At 30.0% G+C, this 21,930-nt stretch overlaps 2 protein-coding genes across 3 annotated transcripts; both read left to right on the top strand.

Moving 5' to 3' along the window:
- The first annotated feature begins 4,505 nt into the window (after nt 1–4,505).
- Nucleotides 4,506–8,735, top strand: LOC108347001 (gamma-interferon-responsive lysosomal thiol protein). Of its 2 annotated transcripts, XM_017586092.2 has the most exons (6): nt 4,506–5,052; nt 5,735–5,800; nt 5,902–6,042; nt 6,506–6,598; nt 6,702–6,761; nt 8,531–8,735. In XM_017586092.2, the coding sequence occupies exons 1-6, from the start codon at nt 4,738–4,740 to the stop codon at nt 8,543–8,545; spliced, it is 690 nt and encodes a 229-aa protein (XP_017441581.1). In that variant the 5' UTR covers nt 4,506–4,737; the 3' UTR covers nt 8,546–8,735. The 2 variants fall into 2 exon arrangements, with proteins under 2 accessions (XP_017441581.1, XP_017441580.1); XM_017586091.2 differs by lacking the exon at nt 8,531–8,735 and having other exon boundaries at nt 4,512–5,052; nt 6,702–7,010.
- A 10,060-nt stretch (nt 8,736–18,795) lies between these two features.
- Nucleotides 18,796–21,015, top strand: LOC108347132 (lectin-domain containing receptor kinase VI.4). The gene has a single exon (XM_017586275.2). It carries the CDS (start codon nt 18,815–18,817, stop codon nt 20,816–20,818), a length of 2,004 nt encoding a protein of 667 aa, XP_017441764.1. The 5' UTR covers nt 18,796–18,814; the 3' UTR covers nt 20,819–21,015.
- Nucleotides 21,016–21,930: the final 915 nt, after the last annotated feature.

Here is a 21,930-nt window from a genome sequence, read left to right on the forward strand (position 1 = left end):
GGTTAGAAATTTTGAAATTAAGACCTTTGAAGAAATTGAAATATTTTCTAAGAATTGAAATTGCTCACTTCAATAAAGAGATTTTTATATCTCATATTATTGATTTGTTACGGGTAAAATGGCCTCTAAACTAGCAAGCACATCTATTGATCGAAATATAAAGTTGAAAAATGAAAAAGATTGTATGATTTTTGATAAAGAAATGTATCAAAAGGCTTGTAAGAAGACTTATTTATTTATCTTACACTAAACTTGATATTAATTTTACTAAGAGTTTAGTAAGTAGTTTATTTATCATCTAAAGAGTGTCCATTTACAAGTTACTCTTAGGATTGTTCTGGATTTGTAAGGTATATTAGGATGAGGAATTTTTTTAAGAAGAAACAAAAACATCAGTCTTGAAGCTTATATTGATGCTGATTATACAAGTTTATTCTTTTTTATAAAAGATCAACTATTAGTTATTGCACAAACTTGGTAACTTGATTGGAAGAGTAAAAACAAAGTGTGATAATTAGGTCCATTACTAAAGCAAAATTGAGTCATGGCTCAAGGGATATGTGAGCTATTGTAGTTAAAATTTATACTGAAAGACTTGAAGATAAAATAGGATGGACTTATAAAGCTATTGTCATAACAAATCTGTAATTAGCATAACCTGTAATCTAGTCCAACATCATAAAATCAAACATATTGAAGCGGATAGCCATTTAATTAAAGAAAAGCTTGACAACAATATGATTTGCACACCATGTTTCTTCTCAAGCACAATTTGCATATATACTTACCCAAGGGTTGAATTGCAATAATTTTGATGAAAGAATTATATCTAAGTCAGGAATAGAAAACACTTACTCATTAGCTTGAGAGAGAGTATTGAGATATTTTTGAAAATTCCTGACCTTATTTTTAAATTATAATTATGCATTTATTAGGCTTCAAAGAAAGGTGCAAACTTCACCATAAAATCCAATTTTACAAGGTTGGGTTATGTTTCAAATTCATTTTTTAACATGGTATCAAAGTCATAGATTAGAACATATCTTAGCAGAGTTTATATTTTGTTGGGTTTATTATTCATCCACACTATCGGGTCTTTATCAGACCACTACTCTCTAGTCTCATGCTCGAAATGTGAGTAGGGTGTGTTAGAGATCCCACATCAACTATAAATAAGATAGATTCCTAATATAAATGGGTGAAAACCTTCCTTACTAGTTTTTTTTGCAAGATTGAGTTTTACTTAAAATTCACTCCTTAATTGTAGTATAAGTCTTTCTTGATCCATGATCTCATCATTAAGTTCGTTATTTTTCTTTCTCTTTCTAAAGTCCACGTGCATGTTGATGTTTATAAGGAGAAATAACAATTTTAGAGTAAATTGAGTTTCGATATAATAACATAAGGTTTTGGATTCTTAAGTTTGGACAATTCCAAATTTGATTAACTTTTTCTTGACACTCTCCTTTTATCACGCGCTCAAAGATCCCAAGTTTATTAGGTTAGCAACTAATGGAAATTATTTTTCTTGTGTTATATTTTAAATTTTCTATGATTAGTTATTTGGGTTTTAACTTTTGATGAATTTTGATTTCATGTGAAATTTTAAACCAAAATTTGAAAGTTATTGAAAAGGGAAATTTGGTTGAATTTGAATTGGTTGTAGATAGTTAGTTTATGTGTTAAATAAAGTATAATGTTTGAAGTTTGTTAGGAATATAAAATTATTATTCGGTAATTTTCTTAAATGTTGATTTGAAATTTGATAGTTATTTTAAATGTTGAATTGATGTTGTGTGTGTTTGACACAATTTTGAAATGCAAATTTTCGGTTTCGCATATTCAAAACCTCTTAGTGAATTTGAAAGAGTGTGGGTTAATGAAATCTATATAGTAGCAAGTTAAAAATAATTACAAAAAAATGGGATCTGGTAAAAATGTGTACTAACCAACCAAATCCCGATGAGTAAGTTTCTAAAAGAATTTGAGTTTTTATTATTTACTTGTTTTATTTAAACAAATTTGATATTTATTGTTCTAATTTAAATTAATAAATCTAAGAGTATTTTGAATGTTTTTGTCGTTGTTTGAAATTGAGTTAGTGAAATCTGTTGGATTAACCTAGTTGAAGTTTAGATGTGTTGATTTGTTGATATATTAATGAAAGGATATTTATGGATTATCTTAAGAGGGAGTATATTCAAATTCTGAGACAAATGTTAGTCCTTATTAGACATGAAATATCTTCTCGAAGTCATATAATAACAAGTTCAAATTCTTGAAGATCTTAATTAAAGTCGAGCATGTTATAGATGAACTAATTTACAGGTGAGTTTATTGTATAACATGAATGCAAGGTTAATTTGTTGACTTACCTTTATTATTACTACTAGTAAATTTTAACTGTATATGGAATAGAAATATTATTAGCCTATCCTTCATGTTTTTGCTTTTGTTACATGTTATGTCTGTAATCATCATTTAACACTTTAAGTCCAAGATATTGCAATGCAAGACTTTTGAATATCAGAATTAATTGATAAATTAACTTAATTATGCAATTAATGTGAAATATTATGATCAATCCAAATATAATTTAATAAACTAGAACGATTTATTAATTATTATGAGAAATAATAATAAAATAAAAGGGATTAGGATTCTATTAAATAAGATATTTTTATCGGATTTTTTATGAATCATGGTTCTATTATTATTTATGTATATTAATGTATGAGAATCTTAAAATATTATAATGTAGTTTTCTAAAATGAATTAGGAATTTAGAAAAATTACAAATAACTTCCATTATATTTGACCATTTGACATGATATTAAGCTATTTTCATTTATTAATTTATATGTTCTTTAAAATTTATGACTTTTATAAAATTAGTTAATTTTATTTTAATTTGGTATTGTAACTTATATTATGGGATAAGATTGGGATAAGATATACCAATTATGTGAATAAGTTATTGATTTTATGTTTATATTATTTGATGGGAGAAAAATAATAACAACAACCAAAAATACTAAGGGATGCAACTTAAATAATTATTCCAAACTTATCCAAAAATTTTTGAGAAGCAATAATAATAGAAAAAGATTATTATAATAACAAAAGAGAATACAAATATTTTGAATGTGACAATTAAAAGGCATAAGCCACTAAATCAAACTCTACTGATATATATATATATATATATATATATATATATATATATATATATATATATATATATATATATATATATAAGTCAAATAAAATATACAAATTAATGTTTATAATGAGTTAATACATAAAAAAATAAAGAACAAGAAATCACAAATAGAGCAAGAGTTTGAGACTGATTCCTTAACCAAAAGTCTCTATGGTTAAATTGAAAAATCTTGTATTGCGAACCTACTATCAAAATTTAAGCTTTGATAAAATTGGTAGAAATTATAATTTTATTGAAATAACTTATTGAATATACCAACAAATTTTCTCTCTTCTAAGATCTACAGCTTACACATTCTCTTGACTTAAAAAACTCCTCACTATTTAGAGATTAAATAGTGAGACAAAATCGACAAGATTGGACCTTTAAGAAATTTGAGAACCCAAACCAATATTAATGACTTATAATTATTGTAATGTATAGTTATAGTACGTTACAACTAAAACGTCATATAATTAAAAGACATCAAAATTAAAATTTAACTAAAAAAGTTGGCAAGTACTTGCTCTCCATTCTTTACTTTCTTTTGCATACATAACTTATATACAGCAAGTAATTCTATTTATGCTGCACTATAACCTGAATTTCATTTGCAAAAATAACATAACGAGTTCTAAAACCCCCTTTCTTGATTGAAAAATTATACTAACATAAAGATATTATCAGTAACTTAAAAAAGCATTTACGTAAAGGAAGGTGAATGCTATTAATCCTATACCAAAGCGAGACTTTTTAAATAGCTACTATGAGAACAAAAGCAGAATGAAATTTCCTAAAGTTTAATTTGGAACTAGCCCTTTCAATATATTAACACACACACTATACATACAGACATATACATACCATAAATATAAGATAAGAATATCAACCAACCATTACCATAAATATTTCTCCATCACTGATAGGATTGAGAATTTAGGTTCAAAAGGGACAGAAATAAAAGAGAGAAATCCAAAACTTAGATAGGGATACCAAGAAAACTAGAGCCAAAAGAAAAAAAGAAGCTAGAAAGTAGGAAGTGGTAAAAGACAAAGGGAATATCTAAGCGTTTGTGGTTGGTAATATAAGACAGAGAATGGAGAAGGAAAAATTAACAAACAAAGAAGAATGGCTATGATAGCATGAAGCTTGAAACTTCTATTTTTGAGGAGCTTAGCAAAGTTAATACAACAATACAAAAATAAAGGCTTCAAGAGTGAATTAATAATAAACGATGATCATGCCTCATAATGAAGGTTTTAGCTTCTACTGTTATGGACATTGTTTTATTGTATTTATGAGCTTCATGCCCTCTAGATTTTACTTCAAAACAAAACCATAGATAAAGGCTTTTCTGCTACATTTTCTAAACCAAAATGGAAAGTACAATTTGAAGTTCTCCAACCTGACATACCAATTCTCTCTCCTTCTCTATTTCTCTTTTCTTTTTATTTTTCATCTCCTTCACTAAAGTTTGAAGTCACATCCTTACACCCTTAGTCACAGTAGAAAGTCTTTCTACAAGTATAAACAGAATGTTTCATTCAAAACTAGTTATCACCAATGCATTGATGCTAATCCTTTTCCTTTTCATGTATGAGTCTGAGGGTGCATCAAATTCTTTCGGTTTACTTAGTGTTGGTGATGGTGCAAACATCAATCAACCATTTGCTCATCAGAAAGTGAATCTGTCTGTGTACTATAACAGCCTTTGCCAATCTTGTGCACAATTCATTATTAAGGATCTGAAGAATGTCTTTGACAGCAATCTCATCAGCATTGTGAATCTTCGGCTAGTCCCTTGGGCCAATGCTCACATCAATAACAACAACAGTTCCATATCATGCCAGGTATAATTTTATCTTTGCTCTGCTACAATGAATTACACAAATGCTAGGTACATTCATTTAAGCATTTCTGGGAATAAAAAGTAAAGTAGTCTTACATAAATGCTAGGAATAGGAGTTATGGTTGTCTCTGCTATATTTCAGCTGCTTTAATTTAGTTTAATTTTTCTGATCTGTTCATTTTACCAATGTCTTTTAATTTTTGCTCACTAAATTATGCAGTCAATAAACTTCACTGTTGCAGTCTGGCTCTATTTCAGATGTCAGAATCTGCAATCCAAGCACTCACTGCAGAGAATACTTACACAGTGTTTGGTTGCAGGAAACGAGATAAAGAGAGGGAGATTTTAATATTTTACTATAGTTAAGTTAACTTTAGGAGAAAGAAAAGAAAGTAAACTTTGTGATTTAAAACAAGTATAATGATTAAAATACTACTATGTTTTGAAATTAAAATCTTAAAGGTGTGAAAGTAAATTAGCTTTATAAATCTCTTTTAGAATTTGAGTTGGGATTAACTTAATCCTGAAAGATCAAACTTCTAAAATAAAACCAAATTGTTGAATCAAAATTCCTCTCATATTGCTGAAAGATGACCCTGTTGTTATTTACATTTTCTCTGTGTTTAATAAACTGTAAGAAATTTATTATTATCAGTGACTCATACTTGTACACTGGTTGGCAGAATGGGCCAGATGAATGTGAGCTAAATTCATTGGAATCATGTGCCCTTAATCTTTGGCATAAAGTGGTAAGTAAACTATTAGAGAAATCAGACCTCTATGGTGGTAATTGATAATGATTTCTATAATTCTAATGATCTGAGATATCTGCCATAATATTGTAATGTAGGACATTCAATATGAATTGATCAACTGCTTTGAGTTTCTGGCAATTAGAGGAACCATTAACACATGGAAGGAATGTTTAGACCAGTTGGGTTTGCCTATGGAACTTTTTCTGAATTGCTTCAACATGGGAAATGGGACACAGGTTTCTTCCATCACTTTCATTCTATGGTCAGCTAAAACTATGCAACAGAGGAATGAACAAATTATCTTCTTCCATGACTCTGTTTGGTCAAGTCATTATTAGTGATTGTTAATCATGATATCTCTTAATTATGACTACAATGTTATGTAAAAAATATTAATGTTGTTTTCCACTTTGTATAACAATGATATCTACATCTTAAAAAGAGTCCAAACATCTTCTATTTCCATATAAAAATACCACTTTGTTTTTATAACTTGATAAATGTTTATATTATTGGAAATATAAGTATAAATATATAAAAATAAAACCTATTTTAATGTTTTAAGGTTTTGAAGAAAAAGTGGTGTGGATTTTATGTAATTTAGATTCATGTTTTATTAGTTAATAGAAACCATAATGATTTTGAAGTACTTAATAACTTGTTCTGGGGTTACATTGTATAATTTGAATTTTTATGCAGCTTGGAAAAGCATATATTAATCAAATTGCACATCTTTCCCCATCTCCTTCATTTGTACCATGGGTGGTAGTGAACAATCAACCTGTTGGAAAAGTTAGTACATTTTTTTCTTACTCATACTTTCTCATTCACCAACATTTATGATCTTTAGATTATTGAGAATATGCTCATCAATGAGTACTGTTTGTGAGTTCAGGACTATGCAAATTTTACACATTATGTTTGCAAGGCTTACGGAGGAGTTGCTGTTCCAGAGGTCTGCAAATCTCCTTTGAAATGAATGCTACTGAGAAATAAAATCAGTTATTTAATAATACAGTGTGTGTTGGTTCAGAAAAAGGCACATTGACTCTGCATAAAATGTTACATCTATAATAGTTAGTATTCATGAACAAGGTTTGTTGTAGCATGCAGAAAAAAGCAAAAAATTATCAGAAAATCTACCTTTTCCATTATTAAACTTGCATGCTAAATGGAAGTGTATTACTGATACATTCACCCTCTATTCCTCTCTTGGTCCCTTTCTCTTGAACAAAGTTAGTAGACATGTTAAAGAGGTAATTATTTATACAAGGAAGTTCTGAAAGAGTTTATATTCATATTGAAGAAACCTTAACTTTTAATCATTTTGTTCAATGGATATTAAGGTCAACTTTTCATATAGACAATTTTTTTTATGATTATAGAACAATAAACAGTATATACTAACAAGTTATTAGTTTGAATGAAAATAAATTAATAAGGTATTGAATTAAGTCTCCTAAATAGAAAAGAAAAGTTTATTTTTAGTTGAGCAAATGTTTAATCTCTTTGAATAAAATTTGAAATTGATTATGGTTGATAAAAGAAATATGAGCATAAAAAAACGTACTAAAATTTCAAAATTACTAAAAGTTTATTAATGATTTCATTAAAAAAAATTAATAATAATATTAATATTCTTTTTCTAGATTCATCTTCAACAATCACATTTACTAACTATTGTTACAATTGTACTATTCATAATAGTAATCTGTCTACTAAAATAAAGTATATTAAAAATTAAGATTTGTTTTTCATTCTTTTCTCTTACATTATTTTATATTAACTTCTTTTATTTTATTTTTCTATCATATATTTTGTTCTGGTTGATCAGTGTTTCAGTATTGTGTAAAAAATATTAAAAAGAATAAAAATGACATTAAAATATTATAAAAAATACACTATAAAATTGTAATTCCTTAATTAATGTTAATAGGACAATAGTTACTTTTCCTTTCTTATTTCTCTTCCTTGTTTTCCTCCCTAGTTTATCTACTTTCTACAACAATCTCACCTCCCATTGCGAAGGTGAGAGAAAAAAATTATTTACACATTCTGTTATTTTGCATTTGGTGTGTTATTTTGCATTTGGTGTAGGGCATACCACAAATTCCAAAATGAAAACAATTTTCTACTTACCATAACAAAAATACAGACCATAAATTATGATCATCCAAAATGAATACAATTTTCTACTTACCATAACAAAAATACATACCATAAATTATAATAATCGATTATCAAACAAAAGCGTAAAAATTTGAAGAATAACTTATTTCTAATACTTATTTTTTTTCAGATCTTGCAACATATTAGAAAATCTTTTGGGAGTTTTTGAGATGTATTTGGACAATGTTGTTTTAAATTGTAATTTTCCAACAACATTTTAAGTTTGAATTGAAATAAAGTTTTTCCCTATTGGTTTTAACGTTGCGTGTATTGAATAACTAAAGTTTTTTTTTTAATTCGCTATTAGAGATGTATTAGAGGTTATATTTTTTTATGTTAATGGATATTTTAATTCGTTATTCTTTTATTGTTTTCTTTATCTTTTTTCATCATCTAGTTTATTGGTATAATATAGTTATAATCAATCATTATTTCTGTTACGATTTTCTCGTTAAAAGACATGTAGGAAAGTTGAGGAAAGAATGTGTATTTAAATTGTCTTTGATTTTGATTTCTGAGTGATGCAAAACTATTGAATATTGAAATATGCTGCAGGTAGCAGAGGAATGAAGTAACAGAAAGAGAAAGAATGATCAATGGAGAGAAAGGGACTTTCCAGAGAGAAAGAATTTTCTTTTCGTACGTCCTCCCTTTTTCAATACAAAATTGTGCTATAAATGCAACAATTGCCTTGCAGAGAAAAAACACCTATGCAATTAAAATAAAGGAAAATGTAATGATAAATCTAATCATTTTCCTCTGCCCGATTTTCCCTTTTTATGGGTTGAAGGATATGTAACTGCATAATCACTAAGGTAACTTGGCTGGTGAGAGAATATTTTGCTTCTTTCCTCCAACGGTCCCATAGATGTAGGTGTTGTGGCAATAACTGGACTTGGGTCTAAAGGAGGAATGAGGGAAATGGGCCTTTCATTCCTTACAAATATGTTCAAAACAAGCTCTCCAGTTGAAATTTAAGGAGATCAAGGTTAATTTTTGAAACAACTTTTCCATTCTTCCTAGCTAAGAGCTAAAGGAATGAAGATTTCAAATCATTTGAAAAATGATGATTTGTATTCGAAACCTCCTTTTTTTATCTCACAAATGGCATCAATGTTTCAAACTCAAGTTCATTGAGATAATATGGTTAAGGTCAATCAACGCATCTAAGGTATTATTCGATTTTGAATGGAGTTTTGTGAGGTTTTGTTCTCAAAATGTGTCTTGAAAGGTTAAAGGATGAAGATGCATTTAACTCATCTTTGATTTCAACCTCTAAAGGATGTGAGACTAATAAATGTATTAGAACAAAATCTCTTAAAGTTTAAGGGAGATGAGCTTAATAAGTCTATTGAGATATCATCGACACTATCAATCACCAATTTTGAGGTACTATTTGCTTTGAAACCTGAAGTTTTGTCACAATTATTTTTCCTTAAAAAGCATCTTAAAATATTGAAAGATAATGTATAAGTGATGTGAGACTATTAAACATATTGAAACAAACATTTGATCGATATTTAAGGAAAATGAACTCATGTTTGATGAAATACCATGTTAATCACCACATTGTACTTAAAAATTCTTAAAAGGTGTACTTAAATTGTTCTTTTTCTCTACTTTTAAAGATATTAAATTAAATATAAAATTACAAAATAAATAAAATATAATATAAATTAAATTAAATATAAATATAAATATAAATTTAATTTTAATTTTATTTAACTTTGATAAAATATAAATTAATTTAGTTTTAATTAAATTAAATTTAATATAATATAAATTAATATTTTATTTTTATTTTTTGTGATTTATAAGCAAATATTAAAATACATCTTATCCGCCTAATAAATACTTATAAGTAGTACGAACTATTCATTGTAAATTTTTTCTGTAGATAACCGATATTTTTATCATTCTTAATGGTGTGAAATTGAGTTGGATTTTAATCTTTCAAATTAAAATTGAGATTTTTTATATTTTTGTAATTTGAAAAAAAAATTATGATAAAAAATATATTATAGGTTTTAAATTATTATATCTCATGACAACTTAATTATTAGTCGTTTGTGATCATTCCTCGTCTAACTTGAGAGTATATGAACTAATATTATACGTGTCCCTTTCTCGGGTTTTATATATTAAGTATATTTGATAAAATTAATCAATAAGCTAATTACAAGTTAATAAATTTCCTCAAAGCTAACCTGTTATAAAACAGAAGAAAACTCAAAACTTTAATTCAAGGGGAGTAAGAACAAATCTAACATTTATATTCTTTTTACTAACTTTTGGAAGAGTATATCAAAACATGAAAAGAGCATTGAAACAATAATGACTTTTAGTACTCTCCGAAGTTTTTTCTTCTGTGACACTTTCCTACATTAATTAGTTGACCTTATTATTTCTATCAGCCATTAAGATGAGGATTGTTCATTATGGTCCATTATCCATAAATACTGTTCCTCATGTTCGGGAGTTAATTAGAAATTTGTTTGTCATATTACGAAATAAATAGTGCAGTATTAGTTTTCTTTAAGTCACGATATTTTTAGAGGACCACAATGAGATGAGTAGGATTGTTTTTGTTTGAAATATAAAAATCTTATGAAAAGTCTTATTTCTTAGAGAGGAACTGTATAAATTTTTTTTATAAAGATTAAAGCACACAAGTACTCTACTATTAATATACTTTTTACTAATAAAAAAGCTTAGTTTTCTTTAGGTAAGAAAATTTTAAAAGGTATTTAATCTTGGGGTGTTTGTGGATTTTGAATTTGAACAGATTATTTAATTCATTTAAAAAATGTTGTGTCGGGTTGGCTTAGGTTTTTGCTTTTATTATTTTTAACTCAATCCAACCTATCTATTTTTTATGGCAATAGATCAAAATTTTGAGTAGGCCTTTTTTATTAAAAAATTTATTTTTCAAGTATTAATTTAATTAAAAAATATAATTTTTATAAAACTAATTCAAAACTTTAATTAAGTTAATAAGTCAAATAGTTTGTCAAAATCAAGATCTAAAATGAAAAACATAATATAATTTATCTAATTTATAAGTCTCGTTGTAGTCTGAAGCAATTCATTAAACTCTACTAAATTTATATAAAATAAACTGAATTAATTTGATGTTTATCGAGTTTGACTCGTTTATAAATAAAACTCAACCCAATTTAATTATATTAACTTAGGTCGTCAAGTAATTTCAATAAATAAATATCTTTTTGATGAGTTTATATTTATTAATTTCCTCATTTAACTTTTAATTTTAACTTGTTAATTGATTTTTGTACTTAAAAAATTAATTAATTAGAAAATTTTATAATTGAGTTTATTGAGAATGAGATATTAAAACCTGTTAAAAATAGATTTTTAGTTGTATAAATATATTTTGAATATTTTAAGGTGTTTTAATACAACTAAGTTAAGTTCATAAAGATATCAAAATAAATTGATTAAAGTTTTATGATATGATAAAGATAAATCTAAGAATGATAAATAATTAAAAGCAAAAAAGTCAAATCAAACACTGTATGAAGACGACAAGCAAAATATAAAAAAGTAAAGAAGTTTGACTGAGTCAAAATAAATTTGGTTAAGCAAAAAAAGAGAACAATAAACAAAAGTTAGATCTTATATTATCTTTTTTTTTTCACAAAAAGAGCTTGGTAAACCTTTAGGGGCTTAATTTCGATCTCTCTCACTTCTTTTAGATTCTCCTCTTTATTTTCTTATATTTTTATGCTATTTTTATTATCCATGGAATGCATAGCTTATCAAATTTGTAATTTCTTAATGGATTCTAAAGTTAATATGAAATAGTTTGTTTATTATTTTGATAATATGAATTAAAGAGTTTTTAATTCTAATTAAAAATATACTTTGATTAAATTTAAAAATTTTCATGTGATTGAATAACTTTTTGCTAATAATTAAGAATATATTTTGATTAAAAGTAAAAAATAATCAAAAATTTACTCTCGTTGATTTTGTACTTCATAAAAAGATAAAAGAATAAACATCATCCATCATAATTACTGACAAAAGAATAAACATCATCCATCATAATTACTTACAGATGACCAATAATAGAACCAAAATAATACACTCAAAATTTATATATTTAATTATTGTCACTAACACAATAAAAATTAATACATAAGTATATTTGTAACTAAAAAAAATCACACATGTTTAAAAGAAATTTATCTTGTTTTTATCTTCACAGGTATCTCTTATGACATCCCAAAAATACAGTCATAACTATAAATTCAGAAAAATCACATTTAATAATAATCTCAAACAGTTTTCCACTAAAAATTTAAAATTTTAGAAACGAACGAGCGCTCAAGGACGAACGTCCTTGAGTACAGTTACAACATAACGAACGAACGCGCCAAGTCGCACGTCTTACAACAAGAGTTACAAATGAAGTCGAACGCACAAATAAAAACCTGACCGAACGGTTTACATGGTACAAATACCGAACGGTCAAACTTAAAAGAAAACGAGTGAGTAGGTCGAACAACCACTCAGTTCAACAACTACACTACTAGCCAAGCGTCTCATTGCTCGGTCTTCACTTCCACATCAACCAGGTTCTCTTCGTTCAGCGCCTCTTCCAAACGCTCGTCTCCCTCTGCTCACATCCACACAGATGATCATTGCAATGACAAGACGGACGTACATGACGAGACAACACAAGGAAAAATGCAGGGTAAGCTTATGTAATTTAACTCATGCATCAATACACAATTCAGATAAACAGTTCACTGTACCCAAATATATCAACGCATGCCTTCATCAAATATCAACACACTTAGACGTATGTACAAAATAAAACTCAACACGACTGACTGTCCGGACTGTATGAAATCTGTGTAGCTTCGGTGTTCTTGCACCCGGGTGATGTAGTAACTGGAACTCTCATCAGCTGCCACCCGAGGTTAGCCCTATCTGTCCAAATAACCACCAGGACTAGGACCTCCTGCCGTTCCCACACATGACATACCCCCTCTACGTGAGGACGAGTACTCACGGAACATCAGGATGAACAACCGGCTAAGCTTCCCACATTCATACTTTACAAAATCTGAATAATCAAATTTTGAGTCGTTCCTCCCCGGAACGCTCGTTCAACATTCATACTTTCATTTCATCTCATATACTGTTCATCATTCACTATTCATCATACATTCATACTTTCATTTCCTTTCATATATTGTTCATAATTCACCATATGTCAATCCATAATCATTTTCATCATTCATAAGTAAAACACCAAAAACTGAACGTTCTGTCCCTAAAGAACAAGGACGAACGCTACAAGTTAGAGCAAAAGACGCTCGTTCGTATTAGAGTACGAACGACAGAGAAACAGTTACGTTCTGAGTAAGGTACTGTTCATTGGACGAACGCTATTTCGCAGGAAAAGAGTACGAGCGCTCAAAATAAAACCGAGCGTCATTCAGGACGAACGCTCAGCATAAACCGAGCCTCATTTTGAGCGAGAGTTCAGTATAAGGCCGAACGCCATTTAGGGCGAGCGTTCAAAATAATAAGACCGAACACCATTTAGAGCGAGCGCTCAGTATAACCGAGCACCATTAGAGCGAACGCTCAGTTCGAGACCGAGCACATTTAGGACGAACGCTGAGTTCAAAACCCAGCACCATTAGAACGAACGCTCAGTGTGAGACCGAGCACCAATTTGAACGAGCGTTCGATATAAGACCGAACACCAATTAGAACGAGCGTTCGGTATAGGACCGAACACATTTTAGAACGAACGTTCGGTATAAGACCGAACACATTTTAGAACGAGCGTTCGGTATAAGACCGAACACTCCTAAGTACGATCGTCAGGTGTGAGACCGAACGTTTAATAACTTAAAGTAACAGAATTGATAAATATACTAAGGGACTTTTGAAGAAGTGTTTACGAACGGTAAAATACACTATTACACATATACATATAACAGAAAGGAGTTTATCAAAATGACTGGGTACAACAGTGTTTGGCCGAACGCTCAAGCAAGGTATCGCAATACGAGGACGCTCGTCCTCAGCCAGAATTTTATTCAAATGGAGTCAGCATTTCAGATATGTTACAAGAGAAAAACCGAACGGTCAATGACCGTCCAGAACGAACGCATATTATCAATGAAAGTAAAAACATGGAATTTGTCAAAGAATACTCAGATACAACAGTGCTTGGCCGAACGCTCAAGCATAGTCTTTAGACACGAGGACGCTCGTCCTCAACAAGGGATCGATCCAAATGAACGAATCCCACTTCTGTTATTTTCATCAGAAAAACCGAACGGTCAAAGACCGTTCAGCAACGAACGTACGTGATGATTGGGAGAAATTCATATTCGAGTCTCTTTTATATTCCAGTCCATCTCTCATCAAAATTTCATATTTTTCATGTTTACCACATCAACGAACGTTTCATGTAAATCAGTCACATCAAACATCATGCATAAAACTTGTACAGTAAATTAACGAACGTTCATACAATTCCATTTCATTAAACATCATACATGATACCCATCCAGTCAAACAACGAACGTTTCAAACGATTCATACATATCATACATCATTCAATTGAATAACGAACGTTCACACACAGCATGTATCAAAAACAGTTAAATTAAATAAGCTTCCCTTACCTGGAAATGAACGAACGTTCAAAGACGTTCAAAGACACTTCTCTACTACAGATTCCCCGCTAGTCAACGCTCGTTAATCCAACAGCTTCACTAACCGAACGTTCTCTCTGGAATCCTGGATGTCGTGCGTCCTTCCACAGCACCGGAAAATATGAATCGGAGGAGGTAAACTGGGTGTTCCTCAGAGAGAGAGAGAGAGAGAAGGAGAAAATTGATCTTCAGAAACGAGAATGAGGGTGTGCGCAGAGAGTGAATTGAAACTCTCAGATTTTGCTTCCCATTGCTTGCCGGACGCACGTTCCTAGCCTGACAGCCACGTTCCCAGCCAGCGCACTCCAACACGTTTCTGACAGCCCATGCTGGACGGTCGTCCACTCTGAGGTTGCCACGCGTCTTCCACTACCGCCGAACGCACGTTCGCACCATGCCAGTCAGCTTTCCACCAGCGTTCCTGACTCACCTTCACGTGCGGCAGCTGGCGTCCATTAGTGGGTGCGTCAGACGCTGCAGCCTCCACATGCGTTGCTGATGTGGCGCGCTCTCCTGCTGCCACGTGGACGCACGTTTTCTGAGGCCTGACATCTCTCCTTTTATCAGTTTTAAAAAATGAATTTATCTTTCATTTTTTTAAATATACCCATCTTTTGAAAAAAAAAAGTTTAAGAAACAAAAAAAAACATGTGAGAATGGGAGAGGAATAAGATTTTGTGGGAAACTAAAAAACACAATAAGAAAATAAAAATATCTTAATAAATATTTTTATTCTTTATTATATTTAATTTTATATTTTTTAATTTATTAACATTAAATTTACGCTTTATAAAAATAAAAAAATACTTAATTTAATTTTTATCAAATTTTTAATACAGATTATGTATTATCTAATTTTTTTTAAAATAATTTAAAAATTCCTTTTATATATATTCCTTTTAAAAATTCCTTTTATATATATATATATATATATATATATATATTTGGGTGTCATGACACCTCAATTCCTTTCGTTGTGAGTATAATAATATTTAATTAAAAATATACTTTATTATAATTAATTTAAAAGGTTTTTATTTTGAATTGATGATGATATACTTTGATTAATAGTTTAAACATCAATAAATTAATTAAGAATTTATTTGATTAATTTAAAATTTAAAACAAAAATCAAATAAATAAAAATTTTGTAAAATCAATGAAGAATTCTATTTGAAAAAAAATAGAATTCCCATTATAATAATATTTTATTGTATTTGATTAATTTTTTTATTGTAATTTTTCTTAAGAAATAATTTGTTAGAAATGAATTCTAGTTTCGATGGAAGATTTTAGGATTGACCTTACCTTTTAAGTTTATTAGTTGACAATCCTAAAATTGTTATAATTTAGTAGTGTTAAATAGATAAATATTGTTATCAATTTGTTATAAACTTATTTTTAAGTTTGTGAAAAATAACTCTAATTATTGCATTTGAGTGGACTCTTAGGCACTTTGATTTTATTTAATGCGAACAAAATATACATACATTTTTTTAATCTTCTGTAGAAAATAAAAATAAAATAATATATATATATATATATATATATATATATATATATATATATATATATATATATATATATATATATATATATATATATATATATATATATATATATATATATATATATATTATGCTATTCACTCAAACTATACAATTGTTCATTTATATACAAAATAAATAAAAGGACACAAAACATGGTGTGGGTTTTACATAAATGAAACCTGTACTTATTTCTATCAAGAGTTATTTTTTTTAATAATGTTCTTACACCATTAATCAATTAAAAATATTTAAATATTTTTAATTGGTTAATATATTTATTATAAACATATAAATACTTATTATTTATAATAATTTATAATTAAATAATAAAATATTTTTCTATAAAATTAAATTCGAAAAAGTGAATAAAAAATTGTTTCTGCAAGATTCTATTTTTCGGAGGTCATTACTCAAGTTGAAATTAATCATATATTTACAATTTCTCTGTAAAAGTTAGAAGTATAAATGAAAAGGAGACAAAAGAATGCACACAAAAATAAGGGGAAAACAACACACAGTAAAAATAAAATGTAATATAAACAGTTCAATTCTATGGATATACTGATTCCTCAAGCATAGGAACCTCAATTTTAATTCTGTCATGCATGATGTAAATTTGACCAAGCTCAATATCATCTTAAAAAGATCCCTATGTTATTTTCCCATAAAATAAGGGATCTGAAAAAGTTCTGGTCACCAAAAGCTCTTCTTAAAATGGTTAGGATTACAGGGAAAAGTAAGTTTGATTTTACTATAAAATTTTCATTAATTCTTAAATACGAGATTTTGAGTTTTGATCAATGATTAAGATGAATTCTCTCAAATAAAAGATTAATGTTAAATATTGTTTCGGTAATAGGGACTGAGTCGTCAAACACCTCCACACTTTGCTCTTCTAGTCTCTCTGTCGTTCGGCCTCGCTTCCTATTCTTCGATCCACTCTTCACTGTCCGGGAGAACCTGTCAAAGATTCTCCGATGCCATAGTCAGCCTGAGATAGTGGCATTCTCAATAGAACAATAATAAATGTGTAATGAACCTATCTACCACTCACCTTTGACCTGTATTTATAGTTTTTGCTATGGGCTTGGGATTAGTGAAAAGAAAATCACGACCCAAATTCGGCCCAATAGCTTTTAGCAGCTACTTACTTTAATCTTAATCCTAATCTGGTTAATTGGCGGTATGGCCGACCGGCCCCCTGATATTAGGTCTTACAGCCGGCCGGCCCATATGGACAATCTGGTTAATTGGCGGTATGGCCGGTCGGCCCCCTGATATTAGGTCTTACAGCCGGCTGGTCCATATGGGCAATCTGATTAATTGGCGGTATGGCCGGCCGACCCCCTGATATTAGGTCTTACAGCCGGCCGGTCCATATGGGCAATCCGGTTAATTGGCGGTATGGTCGGCCAGCCTCCTGATATTAGGTCTTACAGCCGACCGGCCCATATGGGCAATCTGATGAGTTGTTATTCTTCCGGATGACGAGTGGTAAGGTCGCGTAATTGGGTAGTCATTAGCCACACAGACGTCCGGCTTATACGTTGCTCGGTCCCCAGATGACGAGTGGCAAGATCGCATAATTGAGTAGTCATTAGCCACATAAACGTCTGGTCTATACGCTCCCGGTCCCAATGGTACAAATATCAAATTAAATTGGTTTAAATTATAAATCAAAATAAGCCAATCTTAATAAATTTAGACAAAAAAAGTCAATTCTTTTAACCCAAAAAGTTTCGTTTAAATGGAAAAAACGACAGCGAGAGAAAAAAAAGTCAATTAAAAAGTTTTCTAATTAAACTTTTTATTATTTTGATAAGTACAGAACAAAAATTATAATTTATTTTCTATTTTTTATTAAAATTATTTCTCATATTATATACACCATCGTTAAATATTCCATTAAGAAAATAAAAATAAAAATATATAAAATAAATTATAAAAAACTTTATAAATAATATAATAAATATAAAGAAAATATTTTTCGATTTAGTAAATTAATTTTAAAAAGCATATTATTATCGTATAAAAGTATTTTTATTAATAAACACTACTAATTATCTTACATCTTATGCTTTTATTGTAAACAAATTTATATTAAATAATACTTTTTATTTTTAACTTTTTTGTCTTTTAAATAGTTTAAACAACAAAAACCCGATGGTACACCTTTCTCAGAATGTTACTCTTAAAAGAGATACTGTAGAACTTTTTTCTGTAGAATTTTTTTCTTGTCATGTTTGTGAACATGTGAAGCATTATGTTCGCACAAGCAACCAAAACGAAAATATCTATGTCAATTGCGGTCTCTTGCAGCATCACAGATAATTTCTAATCGAAGAAGACTTCAAAGTTTAGTTCTCATGAAATTTATGGCAGAGAAATTTCAGCCCCATTTTCAACCACTTTCTTCTACACCACAAATGATAATAATGGTTTTACTTGTTCTCTGATATATCATATCACTCACTTACATGTTATTTGGCATTTATACATACTTTTCTTTCTTGACCTTGTCCACTTGCTTTGAACCTATAAGTATATGCTTGGCATACATTTTTTGACATCAAAATTCTCAAATGGCTCCAAAAACTCTCTTTGGCCTCCTCATCTTTCTCTTTCTCCTTGTTTCTTCCACTGCTTTATCCTTCACATTCCATGGCTTCAATGAAAGCAATATCACCCGTGAAGAGAAAGCAAAGATTGACAACCAAGGTAGACTTGAGCTTACAAGAAGAGAAAACAATATTGTTGGCCATGCATTCTACAACGAATCCATCAAAATACTTGACAAAAATGCTTCAGTCCAGCCAAAGGTTTTCTCCTTCAGTACATGCTTTGTTTTCTCAATTGTGTCACCAAGCGCTGGTCCTGGTGGCTTTGGTCTTGCCTTCACAATAGCTCCTTCAACACGATTCCCACAAGCTGAAGGTGGCCATCTTCTTGGTCTTTTCAACTCCTTGAATGATATGAACTCCTCAAATCACATCTTAGTGGTTGAGTTTGATACAGTTAATGGCTACAAAGATGCCACTGACACTGTAGGAAACCATGTTGGGGTGAACAAAAATGGTATGTCCTCAAATATATCCGAGCCTGCTGCTTACTTTGTAGATGGCAAAAAGGAAGAGTTCAACATGGAGAAGGCTGACGCTGTTTGTGTTTGGATTGAATATGATGGTGAAACAGAAATACTGAATCTCACAGTATCCCCTTATTTGGAACCAAAACCAAACAAACCTCTTATATCTCAGGCTGTTCACATCAAATCTGTCATGAAGGAGAGCATGTTTTTTGGTTTCTCTGCATCAACAGGTAAGAGGAAGGCAAGTGCTCATTATATTCTGGGGTGGAGTTTTGCATTGAATGGGGTTGCCCCTCCATTAGATTATGCACTACTTCCAAAGCCACCACCAAAGGAGAAACACTCACAGTCTTTTCCTTGGATCAAGGTTATAATTGGCATGTTGTCTGCTTTGACATTTACCTTGTTGTGCCTTTTTCTTTATGTGACACTCTATAAGAGATACATGGTATTTGAAACTCTTGAGGACTGGGAAATGGATTGTCCTCACAGGTTCAGATACAGAGATCTTCACCTAGCAACAAAGGGGTTCGTAGAGAGCCAACTAATTGGAGTTGGAGGCTTTGGTTCTGTGTACAAAGGGGTGTTACCCAGAACAGGAACTGAGGTTGCTGTTAAAAGGATCCTGAGAACTCCAGCCAAAGGAATGAGGGAATTTGCAGCTGAGATTGAAAGCTTAGGAAGATTGAGGCACAAGAATTTGGTGAACCTTCAAGGGTGGTGCAAGCAAAAGAATGATCTCCTTTTGGTTTATGATTACATTCCAAATGGGAGCCTTGATTCTCTCCTATTCAGCAGAAGCTTTGTTTTGGATTGGAATCATAGATTCAGAATTCTCAAAGGTGTAGCTGCTGGGCTGTTGTATCTGCATGAAGAATGGGAGCAAGTGGTGATCCATAGAGATGTGAAATCTAGCAATATTCTTATTGATGGGGACTTTAATGCTCATTTAGGTGACTTTGGCCTAGCAAGGCTTTATAGCCACGATAAAGAGTCACACACAACAAGTGTGGTTGGAACCATAGGGTATATTGCACCAGAGTTAACTAGGACAGGAAAAGCATCTACAAGCTCTGATGTGTACGCATTTGGGGTCCTACTTCTTGAAGTGGTTGCAGGAACAAGACCTGTTGGTTCATCAGATCAGTTTTTCTTGGTGGATTGGGTTCTCGAAAATTTCCAACTGGGTCAGATTCTTGAAGTGGTTGATCCAAAGTTAGATTCAATTTATGAGGAAGAGGAAGTAGAATTGGTTCTGAAATTGGGTCTGCTATGCGCTCAAAACAAAGCTGAGTATAGACCTTCTATCGAACAAGTGACTAGGTACCTAAACTTTGATGACCCTTTTCCTGATATCTCTGATTGCAGATACTATGATTCTCAAAGTAGCACGACAAGCTTAGGGTTTTTAGAAGCCATGTCTACGGGTAAGACTTCATCCTCGTACAGTTTACCCTCCATTGACAGGAGTACAATGTCCATAGAAGCTGGCAGATAGCAGAAGAATATCCATCCAATTTGTTCTTTAATTTCCTTTCACCATATTAATTCCCATTTAATTGTTTGTACCTACTACACTTACTTTATCTTTCACCCAATTTATGAGACTTAACTGGTACGTACTGATCATTTTATTTTTACTAGTCTTTGATTTAAAATGATCTAACTAAAATGTTTAGTAGTCAAATAAATTTTGACTTCTGATATTTAGTAAAATTTAGCTTCTTGAGTTTGAGAAATTTGATATCTTCTTTTTCACGGATTAGTTTGGTCTTCTCTTATTCTTTTAATAATTCTTTTCATAGGATAGTAAGTGATAGATGTAAGAACTTAATTAAAATGTATAAATATATTATGAGTAACAAACTTTTAATGAAAAAAAGTTATTGTTTTGGCATGTGTGGAGTGGTCCGAATCAAGTATATATTTACATGAACAGGACGAGTACAGCCATTCAGAAAATGATCCATAGACTTTTGAAAAGTAAGAGTTCTTCCTACACCAACTCTCCATTCTTTTTGCATTCCATATTTTTTAAAACTTCTAAAACTATTCTCTGCATTTCAAAATATCTTATACCTTATTTTTTTTTCAATAAATTTTAAAATTCGTTAAATTTTTTTTTTCAAAACAAATTTTGAAATCTATTTTTCAAGTCATTAACTAATTTTGAAAGTAGTTAAAATTTTGAAAAAAAATTCAATAAATTTTTTAAAATTTATTGAAAGATTTTTTTTCAACAACTTTCAAAATTTGTTAAAAAGTTTTTCGAAAATTTAAACAGATTTTAAATTTATTTTTGGAATGGTGCTAGAGGGGAATATGAATGATGCAGGGATAAACACTCAAAAAGTAATAAATTTAAAATGTTCAAAAAGAAAATACTAGTCAACTAGATTTGATTTTCAAGCTACCTACGGCACAAGTCAACAGGAGAAGGAAAATGTATGAGAGAAGATAAGAGTTTTCGAATGGAATAATCTTATTTGATGAATCATTAATAAATACATATAAAAGACTTGGTGGGCTTTCTTGTTTATATATCTTTTATATAAGTTATTTTTATTTAATATAACATTTCCAACTTTTTTAATTTTTAATGTGGTACAT

The sequence above is a fragment of the Vigna angularis genome, chromosome 9 (assembly GCF_016808095.1).
Source record: "Vigna angularis cultivar LongXiaoDou No.4 chromosome 9, ASM1680809v1, whole genome shotgun sequence".
Lineage (NCBI taxonomy): Eukaryota > Viridiplantae > Streptophyta > Magnoliopsida > Fabales > Fabaceae > Vigna > Vigna angularis.